At 39.1% G+C, this 14,397-nt stretch overlaps 1 protein-coding gene across 1 annotated transcript in view; it reads left to right on the top strand.

The window, feature by feature from the left end:
* Positions 1-3,207, top strand: part of LOC132771080 (uncharacterized) — a 41,934-nt gene extending 38,727 nt beyond the window's left edge. The window contains exons 10-11 of the mRNA XM_060768695.2: positions 1,445-1,540; positions 2,442-3,207. Coding sequence (XP_060624678.2) covers positions 1,445-1,540; positions 2,442-2,754 — 409 coding nt within the window. The 3' untranslated portion in view covers positions 2,755-3,207. The remainder of the gene's footprint in view (positions 1-1,444; positions 1,541-2,441) is intronic.
* Positions 3,208-14,397: the final 11,190 nt, after the last annotated feature.

Below are 14,397 nucleotides of genomic sequence, written 5' to 3'. Positions count from 1 at the left end.
CACATGCATCCAGACAGAATCTCAATAATCCTACAAATGAAGTTGCACAGGGAAAGTATTTTTCACTGTTTTTTCCTGTCCGTTGCAACTCTGCAAATTGTCCCAGAAAACCTCCAGAATGTGCTGTTGAAGGTTGTCATGGCCGGAATCACTGGGTTGCTGTGAGTTTTCCAAGATGTATGGCTATGTTCCAAAAGCATTCTCTCCTGACGTTTCGCCCCCATGGCAGGCATCCTCAGAGGTTGTGAGGTCATGACATGAAACAATCAGGGACAATCAGCTAACACTTTCCAACAGAAGATTCCCCCAGGCAGGAAGCAGCCAGTCTTGGAAGCTGCAAGGCCATTCAGTGCTAATCAAGGTAGCCAATTCAACATGAAAAACTTCAAAGACTGGTTGCTGACTACCTGTTAGAGGAGACAAAGCAGGAGAAGAAGACACAGACAAACAACAAATAGAAATTTAAGCCAATGGGATGAAGAAGCAACAAATTCAACAGACTTAGAAGAGGATGCAGAGAAGAATATTGGGAAGCCAAAATTCCCCCCACCCCTTTATCCCCAATACCCCCTCCCAATAGAGGCCCCTTTGCCCCGTCTTCCCTCTGCCCCAACCCAATGCTTCTCCTACTACTTCCGTTTCCAAATAGATCCCTCCCCCATTTTTTACCCTTCCCCTCTCCCTATCTCATTTTATGTATATTTACCTTAAAAAACTCTCAATAATATTTTTTAAAAGGTGGCCAATTGCAACATTCACACTTGCCTCAAACAGACAAGAGTTCATTATCCCACCCTATACATTCCACAGATATATAAACCTCACTTGCCTAGTTTCCAACAGACCTCACAACCTCTGAGGATGCTTGCCATAGATGTGGGTGAAACATCAGGAGAATGCTTCTGGAACATGGCCAGACAGCCTGGAAAACTCACAGCAACCCAACCTCCAGAATAGTGTAGAAGTTGACACTTAAGGCTGCAAGGGAAAGCAAGAATGAGTTTTAAAAAATTCGAATTGTCTTTCAGGGGTGAGCCTCCACTGGATCCTAGCTCCCTCCTTTGACAGTAGGAGCTCTTCCATGTTTTCATTCTATATTTTACACATTACATTAAGTATATCCCTCATGGCCTTCCGTAGGGGCCTGAAAACCTGGCTCTTCGAAAAGGCCTTCAATTAAGTGCTATGTTTTGGAATGACCACCGGAATGGACTATGACGACGAGACTGATTATGACCCAAACAAGACGAAGCGGATTTTTAGTCTAATTAGCTGTGTGTCAGTAAGATGTGTGTTATGATCCTGATTTACTGTAACTGTTGTCTTTATGTTCTATGTTCTGTACACCGCCACGAGTCGCCTTCGGGCTGAGAGTGGCGGTTAACAAGTGCAAATAATAAATAAATAAATAAATAATAATATCTGTATTGGTTTTTTCCCACAGAGGTCGTTCTTATCGTTCTCAGGAGGATTTCCAAGAAAAACCCTTATTTCACAGTGATTGTGGCTCTGATAAGGAAGACTACCACAGAAATTGCAGGTAAAGTTGCTATTGTCATAGTATCCCTCCAAAAGAGGCATTCCCTTAAAAATAGAAATCGTTGGACAATTTATAATAATATACACAGTATGGTATATATTATTACCAACAAGCTGTGCATATTTTGTCTTTCACAATATGATAATATGGTTCCTTCTTTTAAAGAATTGAGCCTTAAAAGTAAAGGTGACTGGAAAAACATACCACTTGGTTCTTTCTTAGGGCCCTTCCACACAGCCCTATATCCCAGAATATCAAGGCAAAAAATCCCACAATATCTGCTTTGAATTGGGTTACCGGAGTCCACATTGCCATATATCCCAGTTCAAAGCAGAAAAAGGGGGATTTTCTGCCTTGATATTTTGGGATATAGGGGTGTGTGAAAGGGCCCTTAATCTCAATTAAGGCATTGATATTGTTGAGAGTAAACCACCCGTCGTTCCCAGAAAAAACAGTTCAAAACTTTTCAAAACTTCAGAGACTTCCAAATCCTTCCTTAATGGTTTGAAAGTGTTATTTCCAATTTCACTGGGTGGTCTTTACTTTTAAAGTAGTTGTTTTACTCCAGAAAGTGGGGAGAGCAAAGGGAGGAAATCCATCCAGTCTGGTTTAAAATGCTTCCCAAGCTTGAGACCAGAAGCAGGGAAAAGCTGAATAATTTCCCACTCAATTACTGCTTCGTAACAGAAATGGTGGAAAGAGCTTCAGAAGAGCAAAGAGACTTCCGGTTTTCTTAAAAACTTCAAAATCGCTTCAAAATGCAAATCTTTCCAAATTTATTCCGAATTATGATGATTCTGACCTAACTTAACCATGCCTAGTGCTTGTCTATCTCACTGTCATGAATGACTCCTTCATCAGTGTAAGACATTTTCAATTAATCATAATTTTCATATTATAGGCCTGACTGCTCAGAGGATTACAGAAGAATCGCCTCTTCAGATGAAGTTATAAGAGGAGGAGAAACAAGATTTGCGTCGTATTCCTCGCACCCAGCGCATGTCATGTCATCTTCCCACCAGGAAGTTACTTCATCTTTGGTGGACTGTGAAAGGGGATCTGAATGCAATGTCACAAGGGAGATGGGTCAAAGGAAAAGGGTACCTGTGCTAACAATTGATTACAATTATGGGTTGCCTTTTAACTATAAGGCTGAAGAGGAAGATAGAGCACATCGTGATTCACATCCAAGGAAGCGCTATATTTGGAAATGAACCACATACACGTATGCATGCGTTTTTCACCTATTTTCTTTTTGTGTGTGGACCAAACTTCTCTCAAAATGGGATTTTTTTAAAAATGGTACTGCCATCTGTGCACTAGTGGCTTATTGTCTGAAGAGGAATGCCTTGTCTCGACCATAGCAGGATGGCCTCCATCCATACAATTTGGATCACAAGCCATCAAAGTATGTCTTATAAGACTAGTTTCCGCCACTGTTTGTTTGTTTACATTTAGGTAGTCATTATATTTCTTACATGGAGACATATGTCCAACATAAATGAATTAGCAGTAATATTTAAATTAGTTAATTGGAAGGATAGCATAAGGCACAGCTGAGTTTGGCCCTTCTACACCACCATAATCAGATAATCCACATTATCTGCTTTGAACTGGATTATATGAGTCTACACTGCCATATAATCCAGTTCAAAGCAGATAATTTGACTGTTTAGAAGAGTCTGTGTTTTCCTTCATCTTCTCATTTTGAAATATGCTTAGTAATATCAGCTTATAAAACCTGTAACAAAAGAATATAAAGACTATTCTCCATAAAGTTTCACTATGCATTGGATTATGATTTGAAAGGAAAGAAAACAAATTACTGTAAATATTGAAAGCGTTATGATAACATTGTTAATTAATTTGGTGGTAAGAATTTGGGTTTCCTAAAGCATTTCCTGTTTAAAAAATAGAGGCAAGGATTGTTATAGAATAAAGCCTATCACACTAGAAAAAAATTAAGCTGATCTCTTCTTTTCTATTGGTATCCTAGCCATATACAAGGGTTGAATGAAAAGTAATGCCTCCACCTTCGTTATTTGGGTTTGGATGGAAATACTTTAATAAATCAAATGCAGAAATAATCCTTAGAATGTTCTCTTTAACTACCAACATTTACTTTTCCACATAATCACCAGACAATTGGATACATTTCTGCCAACAATGAACAAGTTTTCTGAAGCAGTCACGGAAGAAGTCGACACTCTGTTTCTGCAATCAGTTCTCTCAATGTACCCATTGTGCACAGATCTTCCGATAGCCAAGCAAAGCAATAATGTGACCCGCATATTCTTGTGAAATGCCAATTATGCTTGAAATTTCTTTCTGAGTAATACGACGATCGTCCTGAATCAATCTGTCAACCTTTTGCTTGTGAAAGTCTGTGGTTACTGTCAAAGGATGTTCAGCTCTTTGTTTATCATGCAAGTCAGATGTTCCCACCTCAACATCTTTAAACTTACTCGCCCAACAAGGCACAGTACTCACATCAACACAATTACCATAAACAGCTTGTATTCTCTGATGACTCTCCTTTGGGGTAACACCTTCTGCAGTTAAGAATTCAATGACTGCACATTGCTTAAGTTGCATTGATCGACCATCTGCGCAGAGTTCCATACTTTGCACTTTAACAACACAACCATTCAATGCTAAGGCTTCCCACCAAAATAGAACTGTAGAGGAGAGTCTACTGAACAAGCCAGTATCTGCCGCATACTAGTACTGCCATCTGTTGAGGAGTTACGAATTTAGATACCTTGCTCCATATAAAGTTATGGTTCATTCATATATAATCGATGAGCCATAACTTCTCAAAGCCTTGGAGGCATTGTAGAGCAATTATTGCTCCCATTATACCATATTTATTTGAGCCTAACGCTCACCTTTTTTTGGCCAAATTCTGTCTTCAAAATCAAGGTGCACATTACATCCAGTGGTGCATTAGACTCAAGTAAATATAGATATATTTAACTAGACCATTCTTTGAGTGTGTGTGTTAATTTTTTTATTGTATACAAGTGACCAGCGTAAGTACAAATTGCATTAACTAGCCAAACTGGTACATTGCAATAATTTAACAAATATTTTCCCACACAGCCATATAACCCAGAATATCAAGGCAGACAATCCCACAATATCTGCTTTGAACTGGATCATCTGAGTCCACACTGCCATATATTCCAAGTCAAAACAGAAATGGTGGGTTCTATTCAGCTGTTTGGAAGGGGCCTCAGTGAGCACTGGGAATAAAACTGCAATATTCTCCTGCTAAAACTCACTAGGACTCTGATTAAAGTTTGAATAAGTAATTTGTATAATGTAAATTATGCAAATGCATCTATTTTGAGTTAGTGTGCTTCAATTTATTTTCATGTTATACTAGGGACTTTATCCTATCAGCCTGTTGTCTCACTGCAATCAGACTTTTTAAGTAAACAAAAACATACTAATATTAGAGAATGATAAGTTTTACAACTCAGCACAATTGTGCAATCCTCATATTTTATTGATGCTAATTCCCACAATTAGTTTTCATTTTCTACCTGATCTTTGTGGGGTTTTTTTCTTCTATTCTCTCCACCATTTTTGTCACACTATGCAATTGCAGGGTTTTGGCATTCTCATGAGATCTTCCTCCACTGCACAATATTAGGACAGCAGTGGAAGAAAAAAAGATGAAAAAATAGCAATATTGGACTTAGTGGTAGGTTTTTCCTATCAATGAAAAGAGATGATCCAATCGTATTTCAAGGGCAGTGCGACTACAGGACAGTCATAGTGAGGAGTGATTTCAGCTATTCACTAAGGTTGGGGTTTGGAGCACAGCATACTATGCTGTTCCAAAGACCAGATCAAGACATAAACCAGGTTTGAAGGCAACAAGAACAGATGTGTATTCTTTCCATACAGAAAGGATGTAAGAAAAAAAGTGCACTCTCAACAATCTGGAAGTACAGAACATATTTATACACTTTTGATACACCGACGCCAGCCTCTGATTGGCTGAAAATTGGTACAGCTAGGATCCGGGCTTCCATTGTCTTGGGACCTCTTCTGATGTCATTGGTGGTTGGTGTTCCTCCGTGGCAGGAAAAATAAACAGCTGTCATCTGTTGAAGTTTTGAGACCATTAAAGGTCTGCCCCAGAGGGAGGTGGGGACCTCCGGAATGTGGTGTGGCAATATGGAAAACAGTTCATGATGGGATTGATCGCTTTTATAAAAAGAAAATAGTCTTGTGAACGGAATTGGCAATTATGTTGATATAACAGTTCAATGGAAGGTATACACTGGTAATTCACATGCTCATCCCAGGAGCCCGTGCCTCCGGATCTTATCAATAAGTCATAAAAAACTTTACATTATGATATTAGGTTCACAATGGATGGGAAGCCAGAAGTGCCTCACGTACACAAGCAGGCATGCTCAATGATTTTAACTAGTTTTCCGGGACTTACACGCTGAACCGTATAAGCGCACATCTTCATATATAGCATCAGCGCACACAGCTATACTTTATCAAAGAACCACATATAGGTTATGAATGACCATGCAATAATGATGAATTAAGTTGTATAGGTTTTATGAGTAAATCTCAAGAAAGTAAACATCCAGATTCAGGAGGGGAGAAAAGCTCCTTTAAATTGTAGACAATGTAGAAATTCATATTCAGGAATTATAATAAAGTATCTAAGGCTAACGTACAAAGATAAATCAGATGGCAATTAGTTGGGAACTATAATAAGAGTAATTACTAAAATCTAAAACAACCTGAAAGTTATACGTAACTTTTTCTTTCTTTTTTCTTTTTTTCCTCTCTCTCCCCCCCCCCCCCCCCACTCCCTTGGTTCTTGTCTCCTTTATTTAACCTCCCATTCCCCAACTCCCGTTTCCTTCCTTTCCTACTTTTCTTTCTCATTTTGTTCCCACACTTTCGATGTATAACTTAAGATTTTATAAGTTCTTCTCACACTCCAATCCTTTGGAGTCAATCTTCTCTCAATAAAATTATGTAGGAAAAAAGTAGGAAAAATTATGTAGGAAAAAAGTATATTACTATATTGTACTATACCATTATATTTTAATATTATTAGTAATATCATATATTAGTATATTAATAATATTATATGCAATATAAATATATAATTATAATATATTATTAGTATAATATTGCATTACATTATAATATTATAAATATTATATGTATATACAATATATTACATTACATTGCATTGCATTGCATTGCATTATTAGAATAGCACAGGAGACAAGGTGGAACTGTCTTTTGCCCCCCTCTCTTCACTCAATGCAGATATTATGGATTATCTGCTTTGATAATCTGGGTTGTATATGGTTGTGTGGCTAAGAGCCCTAGTCCAAATTTCCACTTGGCCATAGAAACTCACTGTGTAGCATTAGGTAAGTCACCCTCTCCTGCTCTTAGAAGAAGGCAATGGTAACCCCCTCCCTCTGAAAAAACATTTAAAAAAACCCGCATCCACATCCATGATAGCTTAACATTAAGTTCACCATGAACTAAAAGTGATTTGAAGGCACATAACAATATCTGGGGACATTGTAGAGCTTGATAAGATATACAGAGGAATTATGCCTACGTGTCATGTTCAAATCTTCATGACCAAGAATTATAGCAGTTATTCAGTTTATAGGAAAGAGTTGCCTAATTTAACCTAATACACACAGCTATAGAGACATTGGGCCCTTCCATACAGCCCTACATCCCAGAATGTCAAAGCAGAAAATCCCACATTATCTGATTTGAACTGGGTTATCTGAGTCCACACTCAGATAATGTGGGATTTCCTGCCTTGATATTCTGGGATATAGGGTGTGTGGAAGGGCTCATGATCTGTCTCTAGAACAGGGGTCCTCAAATTAAGGCCCGAGGGCCAGATGCGGCCCTCCAAGGTCATTTACCCGGCCCTCGCTCAGGGTCAACCTAAATCTGAAATGACTTGAAAGCACATAACAACAACAACAATCCTATCCCATCAGCCAAAAGTAGGCCTGTACCTCCCATTGAAATACTAATAAGTTTATATTTGTTAAAATTGTTCTTCATTTTAATTATTGTATTGTTTTAAGTGTTATTTGCACTACAAATAAGATACGTATGTGCATAGGAATTCATTCATTTTTTTTTCATTTTTTGTTTTTTTCAAATTATAATCCGGCCCTCCAACAGTTTGAGGGACTGTGACCTGGCCCTCTGTTTAAAAGGTTTGAGGACCCCTGCTCTAGAAGATCAGGGTTCAAATCGCAGCTCAGCCATGGAAACCTGCTGGGCGACAATGGGCAAATCACATCCTCCCAGGCTCAGAGAAAGGCAAACGCAAACCCTCTCTGAGTAAATCTTGTCAAGAAATAATTATGATAGGTTTTCCGTTTGGTTGCCATAAGTCAGAAACAACTCGAAGACATGCAGCAGCAATAACAAACAAACAAACAAACAAACAAACAGCAACAATAGCAACAACACATCTATCAAGCTCTCTGTCTTTGGCCTTTTCCTTTTATTCCTGAATTAGGAATACACACACAGTAATATACACACTGAAAAGATAGAGCCACACATGGTAAATTACACATAGCAAATATACACACATAGTTCTGCATTGACTTTGGGATATATCCTATAGAAAAGAATTGTTGGTGTATGAAAAGAATGGGCAGCTTTTCGATGCGGCCCTGGAACAGCCCTGAATGTACAAAGGATAAAACAGAAAAGCACTTTTGTGGTTAGGGGAGATAAGAAATAATCTGCATTGCTGAATAGACAGCACCAGAGGTTTCACATCTAATTCAGCTCTTTCCAAAAAGCTGTTGTATCTGAAACCCAGGAATAACACTATGTTAACTGATGTGGAGACTTGCCAAATGTTTATGGAGCCCTAGGAACAGTGTCAGAAAACACATTCACCTGCAAAATTATTAATGTAAACATTAGTTGTAAAGTCGTGGGTTGTTGTAGGTTTTTTTGGGCTATATGGCTATGTTCTAGAGGCATTCTCTCCTGACGTTTTGCCTGCATCTATGGAAAGCATCCTCAGAGGTAGTGAGGTCTGTTGGAACTAGGAAAAAGGGTTTATATATCTGTGGAATGACCAAGGTGGGACAAAGGACTCTTGTCTGCTGGATCTAGGTGTGAATGTTTCAGCTGACCACCTTGATTAGCATTTGATGGTCTGGCAGTGCTTGGGGCAATTTTGAGGATGCTTGCTATAGATGTAGGCGAAACGTCATGAGAGAATGGCCATAGAGCCCGAAAAAAATCTATAACAACCCAGTGATTCCGGCCATGAAAGCCTTCAACAATACAGTTGTAAATTCGTTCAATAACACTATGTAACAATATTTTTTAAAAAATCTGTTCCTGGTTTAAAAGTGTTATTTCCTATTTAATTGTGCAGTACTTACTTTGAAAGTAGTTGTTATACTCCAGAAACTTTGAGTTAGTGTTTGAGCATTGGTTGAATCCCTGCTCAGGCATGGAAACATATTGGGTGACCTTGGGGAAGTCATACTCTCTCATCATCAGAGGATGACAATGGGAAAAAAAAACCTCTCTTAACAAATCTTGTCAAGAAAACTCCATGACAGCGTCATTTTAGGTTCACCATAAATTAGAAATGCAAACAACGTACACACAACAGCAACAGCTTGAATACAAATTGCAAGATTACAGTTGGAAGATAATATTCCAAGATAGTTTAATCAAGCTGCTTTTCAGATCAAGCAGGTTCCAAAGGCAAATCCTACACCTTTGTGCTGGGAATGTCACTTTAGAAGCAAACAAAAGCTCTTGCTTCTTTGTAGTATTCTGAAAGAGCCAGCTAATCTAATTATTTTTACAAGTTACACATCTGAGACCTTACTAAGGAAGGTTTACACATTTTGCTAGATTTAACTCTCACATCTGAACATAATTTGAATTATTATATCATACCTGTCATTAGAATAAAACATTTTGAAATGTACGTGTTCCTTGCCTATGACCTGTAACTGTTGGCAGCTGTGATAAAAGACGGATTATTTACAAATGCAGCAAACAATAGTAGAGCCCCCAAAATAAATGCAATGAGTAGTGAAATGTATAGCTGAGCAGAGTTAATGTTAGGCTATGAAATATTTCTTACATCTATCTATCTATATATAAATGCTCTGTGCATAATGAGTACCTTAAAAACAAAAGAACCAATGAACAAAATCACACCAAATTTGGCTCACAACACAAGGAGTGACCATCACTCAAAAAATTATGATTTTGCTATTTGGGAGTTGTAGTTGCTGGGATTTATAGTTCACCTACAATCAAAGAGCATTCTGAACTCCATCAATGATGGAATTGAACCAAACTTGGCACACAGAACTCCCATGACCAACAGAAAATATTGGAAGGGTTTGTTGGGCATTGACCTTGAATTTGGGAGTTGTAGTTCACCTAGATCCAGAGAGCACTGTGGACTCAAACAATGATGGATCTAAACCAAACTTGGCACAAGCACTTAATACGCCCAAATATGAACACAGATGGAGTTTGGGGGAAATAGACCTTGACATTTGGGAGTTGTAGTCACTGGGATTCACAGTTCACCTACAATCAAAGAGCATTCTGAACCCCACCAACGACAGAATCAGGGCAAACTTCCCACACAGAACCCCCATGACCAAAAGAAAATACTTAAGGCCATCCAATCCAACTCCCTTTATCAGGGCAAGAAACGTTATCAAAGTCCTCCTGATAAAGAGCCATCCAGCCATAGAGATAGATAGATAGATAGATAGATATGATTCACACACAGAGAGATATAGTATCATAGATTTGAAAGGGACCTTTAAAGAAGGACAATGATATGTTGCATATTCCAGAGTAGGCAAACCAGACACTCTCCACATCAACACTGACAAAAAAACAGCAAGAAATACTGTTTACCTACAAGCATAAAGAAATTACATATATTAGAAACCAACACTTTCTCACTACTTTATTTTCCAGATCAACAGACTGGGCCACAGCAACACGTGGCAGGGGACAGCTAGTGTTTATATTGAGAGAACTGTGTTCTACATGAAGTAGAGGTGGTTACCTAAATCACACTATGCAACAAAATTTGGGGGGGGGGGGATCTGTTCCTGGTTTGAAAGTATTATTTCCTGTTTAACTATGCAGTATTCACTTTGAAAGTAGTTGTTATACTCCAGAAACTTTGTTTTTATGGTTGTCATAAACTCTGTTGAATTGATCGAGACTCTACAATATATTCATTGAAAAACTATAGCAAAATGTGTAGCAGGATGTCCCTCAAAAACAATGTTTCTGTAGTTTAATAAACCTTTTCTGTGTTTTTATGATAGAAACAATTAGGAAGAGGTATTTATAATCCAAGAAAGCGCAAAAGCCGGGTTGCAGCTAAACGTCAAAAAAACCAAGATTATGGCAACAAGAATGATTGACAACTGGGAAATAGAGGGAGAAAACGTGGAGGCCGTGACAGACTTTGTATTTCTAGGCGCGAAGATTACTGCAGATGCAGACTGTGGCCAGGAAATCAGAAGACGCTTACTTCTTGGGAGGAGAGCAATGTCCAGTCTCGATAAAATAGTAAATAGTAGAGACATCAGACTGACAACAAAGATCCGCCTAGTCAAAGCCATGGTATTCCCTGTAGTAACCTACAGATGTGAGAGCTGGACCTTAGGGAAGGCTGAGCGAAGGAAGATAGATGCTTTTGAACTGTGGTGCTGGAGGAAAGTTCTGAGAGTGCCTTGGACTGCGAGAAGATCCAACCAGTCCATTCTCCAGGAAATAAAGCCCGACTGCTCATTGGAGGGAAGGATACTAGAGACAAAGTTGAAGTACTTTGGCCACTTCATGAGGAGACAGGAAAGGCTAGAAAAGACAATTATGCTGGGGAAAGTGGAAGGCAAAAGGAAGAGGGGCCGACCAAGGGCAAGATGGATGGATGGCATCCTTGAAGTGACTGGACTGACCTTGAAGGAGCTGGGGGTGGTGACGACCGACAGGGAGCTCTGGCGTGGGCTGGTCCATGAGGTCACGAAGAGTCGGAGACGACTGAACGAATGAACAACAACAAATTTATAATCCAGGAACAAAAACTGTGTTACATAGTCTTATTAGTTTTCACTTATGTGTATGTGTCATTAGAGCAGTAGAGAGTCTCATGCCTCAAGCATATTAGAGCACTGTAACAGCTGTTTTGATTATGGTAATGTACTATGCGTCTAATTATTAGTGGCAATGTTTACTAAAGCAAGGGCTGGAATCATGCAACCCTCCAGATCTTGTTGGACTGCAAACCTGAGCAAGCCTACCCCACAAAGTAAATAATAAGAAATATTTGGATGGCAATCCAGCATCTGGAAGGTTGAATAATTCCTACTCCTGCTTTGAAGGAATGGGAATCATGTGTAGTTTGATCCTAATTATTATGTTTCAAATGTGTTTAGACCATTTTGAATAAGTGTCATTTTTAAAAACAATTATTGAATGTAAGCTTTGTTTTATTTTAATCTGGATTTGAGCCACACTAGATTTCATATCGTGAGAAAGGTATATGCTTGTTGTGAACATTTACATGCATTAACCAGTAAGAGAACTGATTAATCAGCAAGATGACTCAATAGACAGATGTCATTTCCCCTTGTGAAGAGTATAGGATACAATATTTCACAATGATGAGGCTTTTAGACAGTGAATGTGCAGTTGTTTTTTACTAGTTACTCATCACTGAGGAATCATCTCATGACCACATCTTATGTTTCCTAAATAATGGTTAACCACACTTTCATGATGCACACAAGTCTGGCTTAATCTGATAAGACTTATTTTTGAAACTATCATCTTATTAACACTACATTCTAAGACCAGGGACAGATCAAAGTCCTTTGGTACAAATAGGGGATGAATCCAATAGTTTATCTATTGAAGAAATAATAATAATAATAATAATAATAATAATAATAATAATAATAATAATAAGTAGTAGTAGTAGTATTAGTAGTAGTTATATCCTGCTTCTTCTTTCCCAAAGGAGACTCAGGGTCCATCCTAACAGGCCCAAAAACCAAGACCTGTTTCAGTTTTATCGGAGGCATCCAAACAATGCTGATGAAACTGAATTAATTAAACACCTTACCATGTGTGGGTCCTGTGTGGACTGGGCTTGGGGGAATGTGTGATGCTCCAGGAGCCTGAAAAACCAAGAGGGCACTCATCCCCTTTCCCCAAACCCCAAAATAACTGCTAAAAAGTAAAAAAAAAAAAAATCACCCGGCTGCCATTATGTTCCTCAATTATGGGGGCTTCAGGGTGGCTGCATGCCATCACAATTGTTATTAGGATAGCATTTTATAGAGGGGATTTTTTCATTATTGTTAACATAAGTAGAGTAATACGAATCTCAATAATGAAATTCCACTTACATTTTCACTTGAGATAATGTATCTTATTTACTTAACCTTACAATCCCAATTCCACGTGGCAGAGTAGAAGGGGGTTGGCCATATATTAATCCACATTATTTGCTTTAAATTGGATTATACGAGTCTATACTGCCTTTCCGGAATAGGATAATCTCCAGCACTACGTCCCAGAAGCACTTTATTAGAGTTTAAGACTCTCTGCACATTGCACTTGCCCGGAAATCCAAATACCACCTGTCACACCCAGCACTTTTTAACTTGTACCCATCACTGGCCTGGCCCTGGTTTTTTTACTGCGTAATTGATGTATTGTTTTTTATTGCTTATGTTTTTAATTTGCTTTAAATTGTACTGTTATTGTTTTGCTGTTGTTGTGTTGAGGCCTTGGCCTTTGTAAGCCGCATTGAGTCCTGCGGGAGATGCTAGTGGGGTACAAATAAAGTTTAATAATAAATAATAATAATATACTGCCATATAATCCAGCTCAAAGCAGATAATCTCAATTTTATATGGCAGTGTAGAAGGGACCAGTGTAGCAGCTTTACCATTTCGTGATTTTAACACTTTGGGTCTAGGCTACTTAACTAATCTCACCTCTGAATATAAGCCCACATGAACACTGTGGTAATTGGAGGGGGCCCTACTCTCGGTCCCACTTTGTCAATTTTGCTCTCAATTTTCCCAGAAACTGTCCATAGAGAGCCTTCTTTCACCGGTTTTCTCTTCTGCTCTGCATTGTGTTTTTACGGTATTCACTCTTTGTCTTTTGCACTTGAAGCAGTTTACTACTACTGACTTCCCTCAATGTTGGTTCTTGACTGCCTTTCACATAATCTGCCAGCGCATGTTTCTCTTCTTCCGTTTGTTTCACTTGCAGAAGCCCTCTGCCTCCTGATTTTCTGGGCAAGTAAAGTCTGTCTACGTCACTACATGGGGTATTATTATTATTTCCACTGTGTATATGTACCAACTGCACCCGTACCTTGGGAAGTCTGACTTGGCCACGGTAGTCCACGCTCTGGTTACATCCCGTTTAGATTACTGCAACACTCTCTACGTGGGGTTGCCTTTGAAGACGGCTCGGAAGCTTCAACTAGTCCAACGCTCGGCAGCCATGATACTAACAGGAGCGGAGCGCAGGGAGCATACCACTCCTCTGCTGCACCAGCTCCACTGGCTGCCGATTTGCTACCGGGCTCAATTCAAAGTGCTGGCGTTGGCCTTTAAAGCCCTAAACGGTTCTGGCCCAAGCTACCTATCCGAACGTATCTCTGCCTATCAGCCCGCCAGGACCCTAAGATCTTCTGGGGAGGCCCTGCTCTCTATCCCGCCTGCTTCACAGGTGCGGCTGGCGGGGATGAGAGACAGGGCCTTTTCTGTGGTGGCCCC

Source organism: Anolis sagrei, chromosome 3, assembly GCF_037176765.1.
Source record: "Anolis sagrei isolate rAnoSag1 chromosome 3, rAnoSag1.mat, whole genome shotgun sequence".
Taxonomy (NCBI): Eukaryota; Metazoa; Chordata; class Lepidosauria; order Squamata; family Dactyloidae; genus Anolis; species Anolis sagrei.
Note: the sequence above shows the minus strand (reverse complement) of the source record. Positions and strands in the feature narration are given on the sequence as shown.